Source organism: Ictidomys tridecemlineatus, chromosome 5 (assembly GCF_052094955.1).
Source record: "Ictidomys tridecemlineatus isolate mIctTri1 chromosome 5, mIctTri1.hap1, whole genome shotgun sequence".
NCBI classification, from domain to species: domain Eukaryota; kingdom Metazoa; phylum Chordata; class Mammalia; order Rodentia; family Sciuridae; genus Ictidomys; species Ictidomys tridecemlineatus.
Window position 1 is genome coordinate 187,270,695 of NC_135481.1, and position 18,360 is coordinate 187,289,054.

An 18,360-nucleotide genomic window follows, 5' to 3' on the forward strand; every position below is an offset into this window, starting at 1 on the left:
CATCTAGGAGTACCTTCAGTTCAGCCATTCACACAAAACAACTTTCCCTGATTTGTTTATAATATTAAAAAACCTATCTGTATATACGCTTGCATATTTTAAAAATATATAAAACTCATATATCATGTGCTGAACAATGCAGAGGTGTATAGATAAGATGTCCCTCCAAGGATAACAGATGAGTATCTGTGGATGGGAAACTGGAAATAAAATTCTGGAGACTAAAATTATGCTGTTCTTTCCACAGACTAGGAATTAATGAGTATCTGAATACAGAATATGTCTGTTTCAGAGAACAGGAAGAGAGGCCCAGAGCTCAGAATCTAAGAGGGACCGCGGGAGCTAACATAGAGGAGTGAGGCTAAGCTGGAGGGCTGGAGCTAAGATGAGAACATTGTGGTACTCCAGGACCTCTGACTGCAAACCTTAGACATTCCCCATCCCACCAGCAGAGCCCTAATCCTTGACATAGACAAAAGATCCTATGGTTAAGTGGAAGAATTTGGACCCAACTGCTAAGGGAATTTCAGTTTAGACCTGGAAGATTCTAGAAGACATAGTTTGGCTCCAGATAGAGAAGAAATGAAAGAGGGAAGTTGAAAGCAGCTCTCAGTACCATCCCTAAGCTAGGCTCTGGAACCCCTTCTGGAAGCAAGACCAGCACCAGAACCTCTCTGACAAGGTATCAACAAAGGCCAAGGCCTACCCTGTAGCTAGATCGCATTCGTCACTGCTGTTCCTGTACAGACTTTCAGCCTCAGACTGGCACGGAAATCTGAATGGCTGTGCCTGTCAAATGTCTAGACAAGGTTATTTGTTTTGACCCAAGTAGATCCTTCTGGGTTTTGTACATTTTAATTTTCAGTACTCACAATAATTTTATGTAAGCTCTGATTTGGTTTGCTCAACTAGGTTGGAGATCTCTTGAAAGGCTGATGAAACATGTCTTTTGACCATCATTCCATCCTCTTAATTGTTGCTATCTACTCTCAGTATGATCCCTTTGTAGAAACTGACCACCCTCCTTAACTTCCTAGCTTTGTTTTTGACTGTAGGTGGGAGGGCAGCAATGTCTTACACTTTTGTCTTCCCCATTGGGAGGGGCACATGTTGTGAACTCAACTTGTGTATAATGAATGAATGAATGAATGAATGAATGAATAAAAATGCCCAAATTAAGGCAAACTCACCGGACCGGCAAGGACTCATCCTCCTGAGAGGCGTAGCATATTCTTGAGCAGCTACTGCATGCTGAGAGGTGCTACTAGAGAGGCAAAGAGGAAACAAGGCTATTTTGACTTATAAGTTAACCAAAAATTAGGAATAACTTATCAGTGAGGGAAAATGGGTGCATGTGTGCCACAGACTAGCCAGTATTCCATGCTCTTTGCCAAGTTGGACCTTACCCTCGCGTGCGAGAAACCTCAGACCTGCCAATGGTCAAAAACTTGAAAAAGTAACTGTGACAACTGTTTTCATTTTGGAACTATGATGGATGTACTCTTTTCCTAAATCAGGCATGTCATTTTATTCTAAATTTCTATTAAACACTTCCCAACACTCTTTCTTTCCTCCTTCCTAAAGAACCACCATGACCCCCGACTCCCCAGTAATTCCAGATGTCACATAAGGCCCATTGTGTGACCATATTTGTGGTGAGGTCTCTTTCTTGGCTATTAGAACAGCAATTGTTTCTTTCTCCCTGCATTGGCCCCTAATCAGCTATTCTACTAAGTCTCAAAGCAATACAAATTCTGCTCAAATCAATTATCAACACATTTCTAACTCCTGGCACTGGGAAAGAGAGGGAGCTTTTCCTGGTCTGGGAGGCTCACCCATGAGAAGGAGCTGAGCGGGTCAGCCTAAGAAACCCTTTTGGCCTCTGTGGCTGTGCTTCAAACAAAAGCCCCCAACTTCAGAGAATAGGATCCTACTGCAACCACCCAGGACAGGATTTTTATTGTTTGTTTGTTTCACTTGAGCTTATGAATAAAGCACAGGACACAAAGAAGCAGCTGAGGCAATATCCTCCTCACCCATGCTGCTCCAGATTTGCATCTGGCTGAGCTGCCTCTTCTGCCTCATCCCCCTCTTCCCTTCACCCTTCCTCATTATCTACCCTCTCTAATGAACATACTTGTTTTTCAAGGTGAAAGAGAAGAAAGAAAAGAAAGAAAAACAAGAAGAACGAGAAAACAACAAGAATTTAACGTAAAATTCAAAGGATGTCCTGTACTTCAGAGATGTCCACTTAGTATACAGTTTGCCTTTAACCTAAGGCTTTGGCTTTGTTTTGTTCTGAGTGATTATTTAATAAAAAGATTCATGAAGATTAGATTTATTTTTTAAAGAACAAAAAGGTCCATTAAGTGTCAGATTTCTTAAAACAAAACAAAACCACTAAGTGGGATAAGGATGTGAAAATACTTGGAAAAATCAGATTGTGGGACCAGGGAAGGGTATTCCTGATTTCAAAATAAGACAAAAATGGAACAATCACTTTATGATCAGGAGAGAGGGCAATGGCTAGAGCTGAGAGGACTCAGGTGGCCCCATCCTGTTCTCCTCCTTGCCTCCTAGAACCCACAGGGCCTTGTGGGGTGGTGGGACAGGAAGGGCTGATGCCCCACCACCTGTTGAGCTCGCCTCCCCTCCTCCCCCTCCTCCCCCTCCTCCTCCTCCTTTTCCCCAGAGCCCCTGGGCTGCTCCCATTTGGCAATTCTCCAGCTCTGCCTGGAGCAGCTTTAGTTATTTGCAATCTGATCCTCTCTAGCAGACTGTAAGTTTCTAGAGGGCAGGAAACCCATCTGGTACTTAAAGCTGAACTTGGCAAAGGTGACTTTTCACATCTTTCTTTCTCTTTCTTCCTTCTTTTTTTTCACCTCTGGGCTTATTTATCTTTTTCCTTCCTTTTATACCTTCTCTTCTCTTTCTTTCCTTCTATAATTAAGAACAAATGGAGTTGGTTTTAACTTTTCCCACCTCCGTAAAAGGACGGAACCAGTCAAAGACTTTAAGCAACAAGGGCGGACCTGGGTGACTCCTCAGGAAACTGGCCTATAATGTGTGTCTGGGGCAGGCCATGGGGTGGGGGTGCTAAATACAAAATTTTTTACATACCATAGTTAATAAATACCCTTCTTAAAAACATCCTTACGTGTGGGTAAAGAACATGAGATAAGGAGAAACAGTCATAGCAGGATAAGGGCAGGGTAGGGGGATTTCCTGTAATATTTATAATGTCATTTTAACAATAAATACAATTTCTAGAAGAAAAAGGGCCAGGCCCAAGTGTGGGTTCCAAGATCTAGAGGAAGCGAAAGTGGGCAGGCTGGCCCCATGAGGGAGAGTTGTAAGTGGGTGTGGTCCCCTACAAGAGAAAATTTGGGCATTTGGAGGGGGGACTGGCAAAGAAACCCATCAAATAACAGAGCAAAGTTCCCTGCCCCCCAAAAGTCCAGGATAGCAGGAATGGTGTTAAAACCAAGACCCCAGGGACCCAAAATGGAGCTAACTCCAACCCCAAACACCCCAAAAATGTGGGTCTCTTTTTCTGCCAAGGTTTTTCCCTACATTTGGTCTAGAGAATTCTAAGTGGTCCCCACTTCCTGTGAACACAACCAGCTATTCTAGCTCTCTGCTGACCTCTGGTGGGGAGCAGCTCCATTGGGCCAGGGAAGGTGCTAGAAAGAGCTGCCTACCTGTGTCCCATCATCTACCATGGCACCTACAGGGGGTGGCTAACCTGCCTGAATCAGCATTCAGGGCCAAAAAGCAGGAGACCCCCCCAGGAAGGGTGGGAAAGAGGGGAAAGGGGAAAGGTAATAATACCTGTTCTTGGAAACAAGGGATTTAGGCCCAGACCCATTAGCTCCAGCTTCCCTTTCACTGGAAACAAGAAGCCAAAGGGGCCTGCCCCAAGTTCAGTGAGGGACCTGAGATGGAGAGGGGGTCTCATTCTTGGACAGGGAAAATTAAACATCACGAGAATATCCTGGCATGGTGGAGGCAGGGGGCTGAAGTACTAAGGAATAGGAGGTATTGAGGAAAGGACAGAAATTCAAATTTAGCCTTGAAATCTCAGAGGCCCTGAAAAAAATTTCTGTAAACAGGCATTTCATATGCACCGAAATTCTACTCCCTCCTCTGCCTCATCTTCCCACAGGGTCTCAAATGCTCCCTCCCTAGGGAGGCAGACCTCTTCTCCTTTGTCTTTTTTAGCCCTGGATTGTGGTGGGAAAGAAAGTTCCTTGCACCTCTGCTCCCAGTGAAAGGGACCAGGAATTGTTAATTATTTACCAAAGGACAAAAGATGGTCCCACTTTGATTCTTATACAAATCTGCCACTTTGGAACAGATACTCAAAGGTGTGTGGGGGTGGTGTGGTGTGTGGGGGTGGGGTGGGGTGGTGTGTGTGTGTGTGTGTGTGTGTGTGTGTGTGTGTGTGTGTGTACTGACAAAACTCTTCTACTTAAACTTTTCACACACACACAAAGAAAAGTTTTAAGAAAGATACCCCCCTCTTCTTTTCCAATAGAGGAAAACTAGGAAGGACCCAGGAGACCAAGAAATTTGTCCAAGGTCTCAAAGTGGTTCCCAGCAGAATCAGGGCAAGGAACTGTGAATTTGGAGGTCACCCCCTACTGTGTTTTCCTGCAGCTAACTAAGGTCTACAAAACCACTAATTAAAATACCAGGATCTGTCCTCAGATAAATTGCTCCATTGAAACCTTTAAAGAATACCCCAGGCCAGAGGATCAGGGGCTGCCTGCGTCCTGGGAAGGAGGATCAGGGAGGGGGATGTGTAGCTGAGCTTTGGGCGCTGGCGCAGGGCAAGAAGAGTTTTGAAGAGCTAGGCTCTCAACAGTGAAAGCCGAGCGCCATCTGCCAGCCATTTCTGAGAGTCTGGCTTTATTTTATTGTTTCTAGTTCCCATCCCTGAATAGTTGGTTTTCTCATTTATTTCCATTAAAAAAGAAAGAAAGAAAAGAAAATGTATTTCTTACCAGAAAGACCCTTCCCTAATAAGAATCCTATTAATAAAAAAAAAATTCAGAAAAGGGGAGGTGGAGGGAGAGAAAGAGAGAAGAGATATGAATGATCACAAACCAAGAAAGAAAAAGTAGGGCATTCCTCAGGAGGCTGATTTCTGTCTCCCCATTTCTGAACTTTGCAAACTCCTGAGGAAGATGAGGAAAACCCCTTTTCCACACAAGGGAGCCTGCAGGTCCTCCTCCTCCTCCTCCCAGCAGATTTGACTTCCTGTTGGAGCTGCCTTAAAATCTCAAGTCAGATCTTGACATGGGGGATCAAAGTTGTGGGTACCACCTGTCTGTCTGAGTCTTGGACCAAGATGGATGCAAGAGTTTAAGATCTACTCTCCACCTGAGAAAGAGTTTCTATCCTGAGTCCCCTTCCGTAGCTCTACCTCAACACCACAGAACTTTATGTACACTTGTGTATTTAAAAAGTTGAATGCAGAAGCACATGTTGGCTTCCCCTTGGACCATCAAATGTAGGCCCCTTCTCTGACCATGGCAGAACCCCAGGAATACTCAGCAGAATCATCATAAATACTGTCAATACTTTTAAGAATCAAAATTTTGCCTTCTCTAGATGTCACTTGGCAAATGCATGGAATCATAGAACTAAGTGCTAGAATCACCAAGGTCATAGGGATGTGACTCTCACACCCAGTTTCTAAGCCAGTGCTCTCTTTCTACTATCCTAGAGCCCCCAAAAGTTGGACCGCCTCTGTTCACCTCTTTCCTCATTGATTTGACTCTTCCCCACTGGGGAAACATGGTGTAATCACAGTAAGCTCAAAACCCAAACTACCTTAGGACAGACAATTTCCTAAGCACTACACAGGTACTAGACCCCATGAGGGACTTTGCCAGAGCCTCCCCCTTGGAAAGGGGAGCCCTCCAAAAGTGTCCATCTGAAATCCTGCCTGCCTGGCCATTTGTTTTGCAAAACAAAATTAGTTACTATATTTCCTTTTTAACAACAACAACAACAACAACAAAAATCACATTAATTCTTAATTAGAAATAGCTACAAGTTTTCTGGCAATCCACTTCAAAAAAATTTTCCCCTAACGTCTGGGGCATTTGTTTTTGGGTTCTGCCTGGAGTCTTCTAAGCATTTCCTTGGAAAGAGATTGTACTTGGTCCCAGGCAAAATGTCAAAATCAACCATCTGAAAGCTTGCCTTGAATAACTTCTAGTACTCTGTAATAAGGAGGTATCATAGTTAAGGGGCTCTTTGCTCAGCTGAACCTAGGGCATAGCAAGCTGGTCTGAAGACAAGATTTTATTTCAAATAATCCTTTTAATTTCACAAGTCCAATATGTAATTTGCCAAACTAACAATCCTTTCTGCCCCTAATCCTAATCCTAAGAGCTAGAGCTAGGTTTGTGGCTCAGTGGTAGAGTGCATGGAGCCTGGGTTCAATCCCCAGCACCACAAAACAAACAAACACACATTAACAACAACCCCCTACCCCCAAACAAAGTGTTTAAATCCATGTGCCTCTGTGGAGTGGAGAGTGGTTACTATTTTTTATTTTTACTTTTCTGGCCTTTGCAATGAAGTTAGAGGTACAAATTCCAAACTTTCTAATGGAAAAAACAAACAAAAAATAAAAATAAAAAAACCTGTTTTAAAAAGATTAGGGCTGGAGGTATAGCTCGGAAACAGGGTGCAGGTTTAGCATTTGTTAAGCCCTGGGTTCCATTCCCAACACCATATAAAATAAAATAAAATCCTGATGCATGTGTAATAGCTGAATACTCTGTTGAATAAAGACCATATGGGAGCAAAAATAAAATATTTTGGCCTTCAAATAGAATAAATAAGTAATAGGTTTCCTTCCATAATGGTTATTTGGGAGAGTCAGATTAGTTATAAGTGGGTGGAGGTGTGGGGAGAACACTGTTTAAAATCACCATTTAGTCCTATTCTCTGATTATGCTAAGAGATATTGGGCATAGAACCTTAGGATGGGAGAAATGGGCACTACGTTTTCTTTCTGAAAAATTTTATTTTAACTTCTTCAGTATAGTCATTCAGAGGCATCCTTCCACTGTCCCAACTACCAGTTAAAGGTGACAAGTCACCTTCATATGGTAGGCTGGCTCCCTGTGGCCTAGGAATAAGGAGATCCAGCAAATAGACATCACAGCCTGACTCCACTCACCCACTGATTAGCTGAGGGGCTGACTTGGCTGACCAGAGTCTTAGACCAATTTATAGCTTACTTCTTTGAAGTAATTCCCTGGCTAACCTTCTCTAAGATTTTTGGAATTTGCTTCTACCCAAGAATGTAGTCACCAAAGTTAAGTATGAACATTGTCAACTGGTTAGAACTAACTGGAGGGACAACCTTCCCTCTGAAGACTTTTGTAAGATGTGGAACTTATGACACCCATGACCTCTAACTTCCCCTGAACTGGGTGTGGATAATGTTGGTGCAGTGCTTCTCAACCAGGGGTGCTATTTGGCTATGAATGAAAACAGTTTGTGTTGTTTCATGTGTGGTGGTTGCGGGCAGTAGGGTGGGGTGTGTCTGTGATTGATGTCTAGAGGGCAGAGATGCTGCTAAATGTCCTACAGTGCATTGGACAACCCTACCTCCATGATAAAATGTTAATGGAGCTGCTTGGAGGACCCCTCTATTGAGAAGAATCCCCCAAAGTGCTCCTAAAATCCCAGCATATAGCTAACAGAGAAAAGTCACAGCCTAAAAGCTAAAACCTGAGTCTGATTAAAGATATGCAGCCTATTTAATTTGGGGTTCCATCCTGGGGTGGGGGGAGGTAGTGAATGTGAATTTGGACCCTTCCCCATCTTTGCTGATTCCTCTTGTCCCCTCTCCTTTGTACTATAGCCGTGTCACCTTTCCTTTGTCTTATACTGTCTCACCATCTAGTGGCCACCTGAAATACCAACTAACCTTCTCTATCTCTAGGCCCTTCTAAAGCCAGTCATTAAAGCATTCATATTTTGGTGGCAGTGGGCAGAAGAACCTTTGAATGACGTATATAATAAGTTATAATAAGTTAATTAAATGTCCTACAAGCCTAGTAATGCTCTTCACCAAATATACAGGAATTAGATGGACACTTCCTAAGATATCAAAAGCTCACTGTGGGGCGAGAAATCAAGGGGCCAGTTATAAATAAGGTATGCCTTTTTTAGGTGGAGCCCATAGGGCTTCTGTTTAAATTCTCTGGACACTTGTGGATTGCAATAGATAGCTGCAGATTACAAACAGTATATTTTTGAAAGGATGTGTTCAAGCCCCAGCAACTTGAGTAGGTACTTACACATTTCTCAAGTAAGACCATCTATCCTTGATAGATTTTTGTTGTTGTTGTTTGTTTGTTTTATTTTGCATCAACTAAATCAACCAGTTACTTTTACAGTTCTAGAAACTGAGGCTCGGATATGGGGGTCCCAGAAGTCCAGGGACTTTGGATGGATACTAGCTAGGATGCAGGACACTTGTGCCTATTTCCTTTGACAAAGGTGTATCAAGCAGCCCTTCTTGGTTCCCAGACTGTATCTCAATGCCTGACCTTAATGTCTGTGTATCATCATAAGCATTATCGTTTTCTGTTTGCTTTTTCAAAAATCCCTCAGCTTCAAACTTACCTGGATACAGGTTCCCTGTAAAAAAAAAACTTCATAGTAATTTACATATTAGCAATCAGTTTGATACAAGACAAATTACTCCTATAGGAAAGAGGAGAGAGGTGTTGTGATCTTTTGATTGAGTGGAGAGGCAAGAACCAGAGTGAATCTCTTGCTGGCTACATTCTGATTTCTTTGTAAGAAGTGGCACTCCCTTGGCAGTGACACTGAGCTTGTGAAAGCTTCATAGTGACACTTCTGAGAAAGTAGGTACATGAGGTTTTTCTTCCCCATTATCAACTCATTAGAGGAAATTTAAAGTACTTACTCTGTCCCACACACATAATGTGTGACAGTGTCGGAAACATTGACTCATCATAAATTTGAAATCGAATAGCAATTTATAGTACCTTTATACCTCTCTCCTCACCCCAAATTGAATCATTAAAACACACTTAGTAAGATCCGATGTTCAAGGTCTGTGGGCAGAACTCCACAAATCGGAATACTTGTGAATTCTCTTGAGGGTTAACAATTACTCTGCTAAGGCATCTGGGGTTTTTACCTCTCAGTAAGTACAGCAGAGGCACCCTCCCCTGTCACAGGCTGCTTGCCTAACAATCTTCCCTTGTTACAACTCCCAGTTGTCACATGTGTAAGACTGCTTAAGTCATTCTAACTGAAAGGTGTGTGTCTTCTACTTGTTAGGGACCAAAGCACCCCATGCCTCAACAGTGTGTGTGTGATGATTGACAATATAAAAAAAAAATGCATTTTCTGTGTGGTTCCCTACCTCTTTCTTGGAGGTCTTGTCCTCTTCAATTCCCACCGTCTGGCCTTCATCACCATCTAACTGCTGGGAAGGAAACTAAAGACACTTCTTTTTTTTTTTTTTTTAAAAAAAAAAAACATGTGTAAAAATCATAGAACAATTCAAGCTCAAGTCCTTGGGATAAGTCACAGTATTGAATTGATTTACAGACAGAAGCTAATAATGAGCAAGAGAAAGGGAAAGGGGTAAGCAGGGTAATGGGTGAGACCTTCTCAGGACTAGTAAAATAGCTATCCCTTAGTCTCTATGCCACGTCGCCCACCTGAAAGTGACTTCACTTTCAATCATAAATTTGATAAGGTGCCATTTGTCCACTGCTTGAGTTGAGCTTCATTTACAAAATGTTACAAAGAGTGTACTCTGAAATGTAGAGACAGAAAGGGAGACAGAGGTTCCTGCTACTTCTAGATCTTGGAAGTGAACAGTCTCCTGTGAGATACAGAGTAAAGCTGAACCACACCCTCACCTGTGCAGGGAGAAAAAAAAAAAAAAAAACAAGGAAGAAAAGAAATTTTCTAAAAATTACACTTAATATTTGGGGGCCAGTTACTGAGCTGAATATCCTTCAAACGCCTTCTAGAGATTTCTCCAAAGTAATTTCATGTCTGGTATCTTGCTTTCTTTTTAGAGTAATTAAAAAAAACAAAAAAAACAAAAACAAAAACAAAAAAAACTCCTCCCCATGGCCAGTTGGCATCTGAGATCCCCACTGGTCTAAGTTGTGAAGAGGTTCCTTTGGACTTGAAGATTCCTCAGTAGCACTCCAAAAAGGGAGCCATTTCTCTCTCACTCCCTAAAGAGAGCTTGATCTTATCAAAGATTCATCCAGTCCAATTCAATGAAATCTGTTATGGTGGGTGTGAGGACTCATGTTCCTATTGTGGGGGGCCACCAAGGGTAGAGAAGGTTAATTAAATTCACCACTGCTTTTAGTTCCCTTTGGTTGCTTTAATTAATGGTGAGACCCTGCTGCATCAATTGGCTCTGTCCTTTCTATTTCGAAAACTCCTCCTCCTGAGAAAGTTAATATTAAAATGGGCAAATAACATGTCAATTTTGCAATTCATTAAAGCCTTAGAAGGGGCAGGGTAGGTTTGGGAAGAACCCCATCTTTGCTTTAGACAAACAACAAAAACTAAAACCCCAAGAAATTCAGAAATCAATTTTCATTTGCTAAAAGGTATTTTGTGCAGAGGCATTGGAAGAGCTACCATTTTACTCGGGGGGTGGGGTGAGGTGTGTGTGTGTGTGTGTGTGTGTGTGTGTGTGTGTGTGTGTTTGTGAATTTCAGAGTGGAAATTGACTCTGAAAAATGGGGCATGCCTAGTACTGGGAAATTAAAATGTGGTACATTAGGTTATTTTCTCTAAAAAGAAATTTATTTTTGTTTAATATCAACCTTTCTGCATAAACAAAGGTAATTTCTTTCTAAATGGGAATTATCCTTGAATTAAGAGCAAGGACTACTTTTAAAACAGAAAAAACTATGAAAAATATTATGCCATTATTTTAATAGTTTCATTAGGTCCAGGGAGTTCTAAACACCCTAATACTGCACAGGTAGGTATGTAGAGGAGCTATGTGGGAAAGCAACTGCATTTTATTTTAAAATATAATTTACTATTATTGGAAATAATATTTATTATTATTATTACTATTATTATTATAATTGGAAACCTGAGTAAAAAGAAAAGTTTTAGACTCTGCTAAAGAAAACTACTGATGAATTAAAAAAAAAAAAAGACATTAAAGAAAATCTGCAAATAAACTAAGACTGCAGTGCTGCCATGCTGGCAGATGAGTTCAAGCAAATGTGGAAATTAAATATCACCATAGCAATGACAGGTATCTCAGAAATGGGTAGCTCACATTTCATGTACACTCAATGGACATTTATAACCAGGGATCTGGCAGGGCCTGGCTGTAATTCAGAAAGCAACAGACTACTAGACACCTGTCACTGACAAGGGATTTTAGGAGCACAGAACACATTTACAGCAATCATGCTTTACACTTAAATAATGCCATACAGCTTATTACCATGTTTTTGGTAAGCATTATGGTATCTGAAATAGAAACCTCAGGTCCTTTACTTACCTTTGAAGTCTCTGAGAAAAAGTCCCTGATATTTTTTCTTTTTTTATTTGACCATGAAATGGGGTCCTATTATGTTTTTATTGCCCAGAACTGTTTCAAAGGACTAATGTGCCTAGATAGAAGACTTTTAAAAATGTAAAATGCAATCTGAAAGTGTTATTATTATCATTACTAGTCACCAACAATATTGAGAACAGTGAGATTTTCACTTTCAAGTCAGGAGGGGATGTACAGAAAGGAGATAGCACTAATTCTCTTTGCTTAAAACCAGTTTTTCATGGTGGAAAATGTGGGAAAATTTTAAAAATTAAGCTATCCATATGAAAAAAAATTTATTATTATTTATTTTTATTATTATTTATTTATTATTTTTATTTATGGGGATTTAGATTTTAAAAAGCAGGACAGAATTTCAGCCTCTGAGAAGCATGGATAATATTGGGGGAGAGAGAGAAGGGAAAATAATAAAGATCTCTTTAACTCTAAAATTTTGTAACCTGATAAGCCATGCCTTTCTCACTGCACCAAACAGCTCAGTGAAGGCATTCTAAATATGGGAAATAGTTGTATTAAAAAAAAAAAAAGAAAGAAAGAAAAAAGAAAAAGAACGCTTTTACAAGGTGGGCCGCACATCACTGTTGCACCTGGCAACATAAATAAATTATCATACAATTAATTGTGATTCACTGCATAAAGTGTCCTAGTAGAATAGCCATTATTATATATAGCATTTGCCTGTACAATTTTAATAAATGCAGCAGAACTGAAGAAACTGATCTAGTAGCCCCCTTTAATTCTTAAAACAAGGAGTCACTTCTGAATGAGGTTAAACAAGGAAAAAAAAATGTAGCCCACCAAAATTATTTAAAAAGGCAACAAAACATGGAAATAATCTATTATCAGATAGAAACCAAAAAATGTTATTGGTTTCTCTCTTTTTAAGATTCTTTGTAATGTGGGTAAGGTATTTGGGCAATAAAAATAGGAAGCATATGCACATAAACAACACATTTTTAAAGCAATGGATGAATATGAATGGCACAATCTAGAAACCATGTCAAAAGATGACATTTGACCTGCATTTTCAGTGGTAGGAATGTGTGGATGTCTTCACGTGTTGGGACTAGAAATTTAGCAAAAAGTTCTTATCCTAAATGTAACTAAGTCTTTATTCTTCCTCTTTGCTCTCTCCTCAGTCAATAACTCAGGCCCAGATGTCACTTCAGCAAGATGAAGCCAGCCTGCTGGGAAAGTAGCCTGGTTTGACAAGCTACACTGCTATGGTTTCAGGAAGCAGGTAACAAGGCCAGCTTTGGCCCAACGTACATCAGCTTGTTTTCTGTACAATGCTATATCCCAACTTGCTTGACTACCAAGACCCAAGGAGCAAAAGTATCCTAACATTTTTCCTTCTTATGTTTAATTTTTTTCCTCTGAAGACAAATTAAAGAGGGGTAAAGGGAAACTTCTAAAATTTTTAATTCCTGACCCCAGATATGAACAGTTTGCTGCAGGATTGATGGCTGCATAATGGTATGAGCCCCCATTCTTGAGAGGACAGCTTAGTGAAGATTTGCTAGGAAGAAGCTTAATTTCTCAAATATGGCAACTGAGGCTTCAACATGTAAGGGACGTTGTCAATTTGCCAAGTAGGGGTCAGGTGGGCACCATCACTTGGATCTCCTATCTGTAACCAGTTATGTCCCTCCCTCCTCCCAGTTCACAAGTTTGCTTCCCAGAACTAAGCTTGAAATATTGAAGTGGGTCTGTAATGGCAAAATCAGTACACTGTCATTGAAGGTTCTGTGGCTTTGGGGTATCTGAAATTTCAAACTACTTCCTTTTTATATGTTTTTGGGTGAATGATAATGTCATTGTTTCCCCAGGAAGGCATAAATAAGATGATAACATGGAAAACTGTGATTTGCAGGAGACACATAACAACAGCACAGTTATGTCAATACTGTCATTAATAAAAACCATCACATATTTTAAAATATTTAACAAACAAATGTGGCACAGCATGAGAAATTGTGATCTTGAAATCCCTTGAAAGGTCTTAGAAAACACAAAAGTTGATTATGGAGCTTTACTTTTCAAATTTCATTTAAGTCACAGATTCAGACCAGTGTTAACTGATGCTTTACTTAACTGTGGCAAAAAGAGTTAATATCCCAGATTTGACATAAGCTGTCTGCAGTGGAGGGAAGGGCCTGTAGAGGGATGGGGGCACTGAGAGCTGGGGAAAGGTGGAGGGGGGAAGGTGAGGGCCTCCAGAAGCATTCTTTTAGATGATAGTATTTTAAGTTTAATCAACAAGACCCTTTTATTTATTTATTTATTTATTTATTCAAAGCCTATTGGCAGAAGACCTTACCTGTAAGCCTTTTGCCCCCAGCTAAAGCTGCTTGAAAAAATTCACATGCAAACACATATCATAAGTCATAGTCACAGTTTTCCATACTTTGTCCACATACTTAAAATGCATTTGGAACATTTAATTTTTTTTTAAATTTTAATTGTATTTCAACACAAGACATTCCACTCCCAACACCAACTCCCATTTTTTTTAAACCAAGCCCCTCCTACTGTATTCCTTGTATAAGTGTAAATGATTGGCTTACCTCGGGCTCTTCGCTAGTAAAAATAATTATATCATATTTTAAAAACATAGCCACGCCCACCCCCTCAGAACCAGTCCCTTGTGGTTTTGGATCTGGACTTGCCAACCGTGGGTTGTGTTCCCCCCGCCCCCTCCAGCCTCCCACCAGGTAAGGAGAGTGTGTGGAGAATACAGAAATTATGTTTGCAGCCCCAGAGCCCCAGATACCTGTGTGTCTGGTTTTTCAACCGTAAAGGCGGGAGGGTTTGGCGAACGAATGAGAAGTGAGGAAACGCTTAGCGCAAAGGGAAAAAGAGAGAAAGACATACAGGAAAAAGGTTATGGAGGCCCTCGAGAAGCGACCCCTCTTCCCCCGGCCAGCGGCCCAGCGCATTACCCAGGATGCCCCGCCACCTCTCCCTGCATTTTCGCGCCGCTCGCTCGCTGCAGAGCGACCGCGCACAGGTACCACTGGAGTGCGTGAACACGGAAAGTTTTTGCCCGCGCCATGGCGCAAATCACAAGACAGCCTGTTCTCAGGTACAAGTACACAGTCGGCGGGTAATTTGGGGGTGCTGGGGATGGGAATTGGGGAACACTTGAGCGCAACATGCACAGGCGACACAAAATATGGACACCAACACACACCAACAACAAGCTGACTGAGTCAAAGCAGCCGTGCCAGGCGAGGCGGGGACGCGCCTTCCCCAATGACCCCAGCCCACCATGACCCCAACCAACATAGCCAGGGGAGACCAGAGGCCCCTCCCCGGCAGTTCCTGGCTCACCTGAAGCCCCCGCCTGTCCAGCTTACGGTCGCTGGCGCTGGCGCTGGCCTCTCCAGCCGGAAACGACCCCCAGTGTCGCTCGGCTTCACTTTTCTCCCTGGAGGGCACATACTTCGGCCACCCGAACCCACCCAAATCCCTCCCGCTCCCAGGGCAAAGTTAGGGTCCCTCCCTTGAACTTCTAGCAGGATCTTCCCGCCTTTGTCCGGACCCCTCCTCCCACTGTTGAGCCCCAAGACCCACCGGGCAACCCTGCCACCCCCTCCCCGGGTACCCTGGCGGCCCTGCTGCCCACAGGCAGAGTCCGCCGCATTACCTAGAAGCAGCAGGCGGTGTGTACACATGTAACCCATCTTCTCGCCCTGAAGTTGCTTGTCGATGAGCTTGCTGCGTTTCTTCGCTGCGCGCTTCTGGGCGCGCATCTCAATGGCTTCTTTGCGTATCTGTCTGCGCTTCTCCGCCAGAGATACCTTCTTGGCCTTGGTGGGGCTCGCAGGGGCTTTGGGCTGGGGACTCTCAGAAAGACCGAAGCAGCCTCCGAAGGCTTGCACGAGGAAGTTGCGGAGTAAGTTGCGCCGGGGCTTTCGGCGACGGCGATTTCGGCGCTGCAACCACTGGAAGCAGCCGGAGGTCCCATCTTCGGACTCATCGCTGGAGGAATCGTCGTCGCCGATTGCCTCCTCCTCATACCTGCTGCAGCCTCGGCCACGCTCAGCCCTAACCTGCCAGGCAGACGCCCGAATAGGCCGCGGAGTAGGCGGGTCAGCAGCCTGGATCTCGGGGCTGGGGGGTCTAAGGTGATGGAGATTGCGTCTGGCCCCTGAGACATAGCCGGCAGCGGCTGCCCGGGCGGCAGCGGCTGCCCGGGCGGCAGCGGCTGCTCGGGCGGCAGGAGGGATACGGGCTGCAGTGACTGCCCTGGGGATTGGTTTTGCTGGGGCAGCAGGGACTCTTCTGGCACCAGGATCTTTTGGGGCGACAGAAGCTGCCCCGGTGCCGGGATCTGCTGGGGTGACAGGGGCTCCCTGGACATCTGGATCAGCTGGGGCTCCCTGGGCGGTATCTTTTTCAGCTGGTTCTCCCTGGGCAGCATCTTTTTCAGCTGGGGCTCCCTGGGCAGCATCTTTTTCAGCTGGGATGGCGGGAGCTGTCCCGGCGTCTTGATCGGCTGGGGCGACCGGGTCTCCTCCGGCATCTGGGTCTCCTCCGGCATCTGGGTCTTCTCCGGCATCTGGATCAACTGGGGCTCCCTGGGCGGTGTCGGAAGCGGCTGGAACAGCAGGGTCTGCCCCGGCATCAGGATCTGCTGGCGTGGCAGGGTCTGCCCCAGCGTCTGCATCTGCTGAGGCTGCTGGGGCTGCTCCGGTGTCAGGATCCGCTGGGTTGGTGTCAGGATCCGCTGGGTTGGTGTCAGCATCCGTTGGGTCGGCAGGGTCTGCCCGGATGTCGGGATCGGGATCGGCTGAGGCGGTAGGGGATCCGTCCCCTGGAGAGGGGACTTTTCCTTCCTCCGCAGCAGCGGTAGCCGAGCCTCCTTCCATCTCGGCTGCTTCTCCCTCAACTGGGGGTCTCTCTGCTCGCTCTCTCTTATCTGGGGCTCCGGAGACCTCGATGGGCGGGCCATCATTCGCGATTGGGGGGCTGTCCATGTTGACGGGAGCGTCGTCGACCCCATTGGGGGCGCTGCCAATCTCGAGCGGGGGTCCGGAGATCTCCATCGGGGGGCTATCGACCGCGAAGTTAGAAGCAGGTCTGATAGCTTCTCCGGCTGGGCTGCCGATGGCGCCTGGGACCCAGAGGGCTGGCGCGTTTGCGGAGGGAGCGAGGCTGACCGCACTCGGGACCGCGATTGCCGTGAACTGGCTGCCACCGACGACTTGTGGGATAACTCGGGGGAGCCCGGGAGGTGGGCTGTCATCCCCAAATGCTTCTCTATCAAGCTCAAATGGCATAGTCTCCTCAAGGGGAGGGCTACATCCTCCTCTGAAGCCAGCATTTGCAGGCTGGAGGACTCTGGGCTCCTCTGGAGGAGCTCCAGGGACCCTTGCACCTGGGCCTCCCGGAGCAAGGTCTGGGACCTGTAAGAGAGGTTGGCTGCAGACTCCCTGGGTAGGCTGGTCGAACTCAAAGGGCATAGCTTCTTCTGGTGGAGGACTGTATCCTCCCAGGCCTGGTCTTTCACCCCTGAAGGTTCCGGGCTCCATGAGTGCTGGGCTGAAGGCCTCGAGGCCTGCAGGGGGCCCAATGGGGAACCCAGGCATCTCCTGGGTAGGCCAGAAACCTCCCAAGCTGGGCTGCTCGACCTCGAAGGGCATGGCTTCCTCAGGAGGTGGGCTGTAGCCTCCGCTTGCTCTGGCTTCCTCGAAGGTCTCGTTGAGGCCCTGGAAGTTAGGCCTGGAGACTTCTGGGGGTCCACAGGCCTCGTCACTCTCGGTGGGGATGGGCTCATTGTGAGGCGATTGGGTCTCCATCTCTTCGGCTGGGCTAGGCCCAGCACCGGGGGCAGCTGCCCCTGGGGCCTCCAAGGGTGGTTGCTCGGGCTGTTCCCCGATTTCAGGGGGGATATTGCGTTGTCCTGACATATTATTGCCGTCGAGGCGGTTGCGCATGCCCATAACAGGGTGGCGGTCTCTTAAAATATATTGGGGCTCCGTAAGACGGAGCACCCAACCAAACTAGGGTCAAAAATTATTTTCAAAAAATATCAAAGTACTAGTTGGAAAGTTCTCCAACCTTATTTTCCAACCCTTATGAGGTTGGGGACTCAGAACCTGGAATCCCTGACCATGGCAGAAGCAACTCGGTTCTTGCTGGTGGAGTCTTGACTCCTTCCTGGTCACTTTTATCCCCTCAGGCTGTCCCCTGGCCAGCCACCCCTTGGCCTACCCTTGTTGCCCTCTTCTCTTTCAATGCTCCAGGCCAGCTCCGCCTGCTTGAATATGAGGAGCGTGCCGATTCGGTCCGAAAATCGCCAGTTGCGCGCTCTCTCTGCCACCAGAGGACGCCGGTCCCGGTGAAGAGCTGGATCCGGCTCCAGGAGACCGCTTCAGGCTCCAGCAGCCCCGGACTTTGGGTAAGGGGGCTGATGAGCGCAGGCCTCGCAGGGATGTTTTGGCTCCTTCCTCTCCTCTCCCTGACTGATTTGGAGTCTTTCTCCTCGCCTCTCCCTTGGCCAGAGAGAAAGCGCTCCTGCGTTGCAGGACACGTGACCAAGACGTGGGCCTCGGGATGCTGGAGTACAGGAGCTGAAACCCTCCCTCCCCAACTGATTCTCCCGGGGGGGGGGGGGGAGGGACTGCAGGAGGGTTTGTATCACCCCAGAATACCTTTGAACCCCTTAGCTGAACCCCCAGTCCCAGGCAGCCACAGATCTTGAGCTCCAAGTACGGAGAATGAGGCTGCAG

At 45.3% G+C, this 18,360-nt stretch overlaps 2 protein-coding genes across 6 annotated transcripts in view; both read right to left on the minus strand.

Moving 5' to 3' along the window:
- Window positions 1-18,360, minus strand: part of LOC101971027 (guanine nucleotide-binding protein G(s) subunit alpha) — a 61,135-nt gene that overhangs the window by 31,396 nt on the left and 11,379 nt on the right. For 4 of the 5 annotated variants that reach the window (XM_078051865.1, XM_078051864.1, XM_078051863.1 and 1 more), the window contains exon 1: window positions 15,273-17,586. The exons of the other annotated variant lie outside the window; for it this stretch is intronic. In XM_078051865.1, coding sequence (XP_077907991.1) covers window positions 15,273-17,571 — 2,299 coding nt within the window. In that variant the 5' untranslated portion in view covers window positions 17,572-17,586. Of the gene's footprint in view, window positions 1-15,272; window positions 17,587-18,360 lie in introns of those variants that run through there. 5 annotated transcript variants of the gene reach the window in all.
- LOC101967288 (neuroendocrine secretory protein 55) overlaps window positions 1-18,360 on the minus strand; it is a 49,441-nt gene that overhangs the window by 18,679 nt on the left and 12,402 nt on the right. The window lies entirely within an intron of this gene.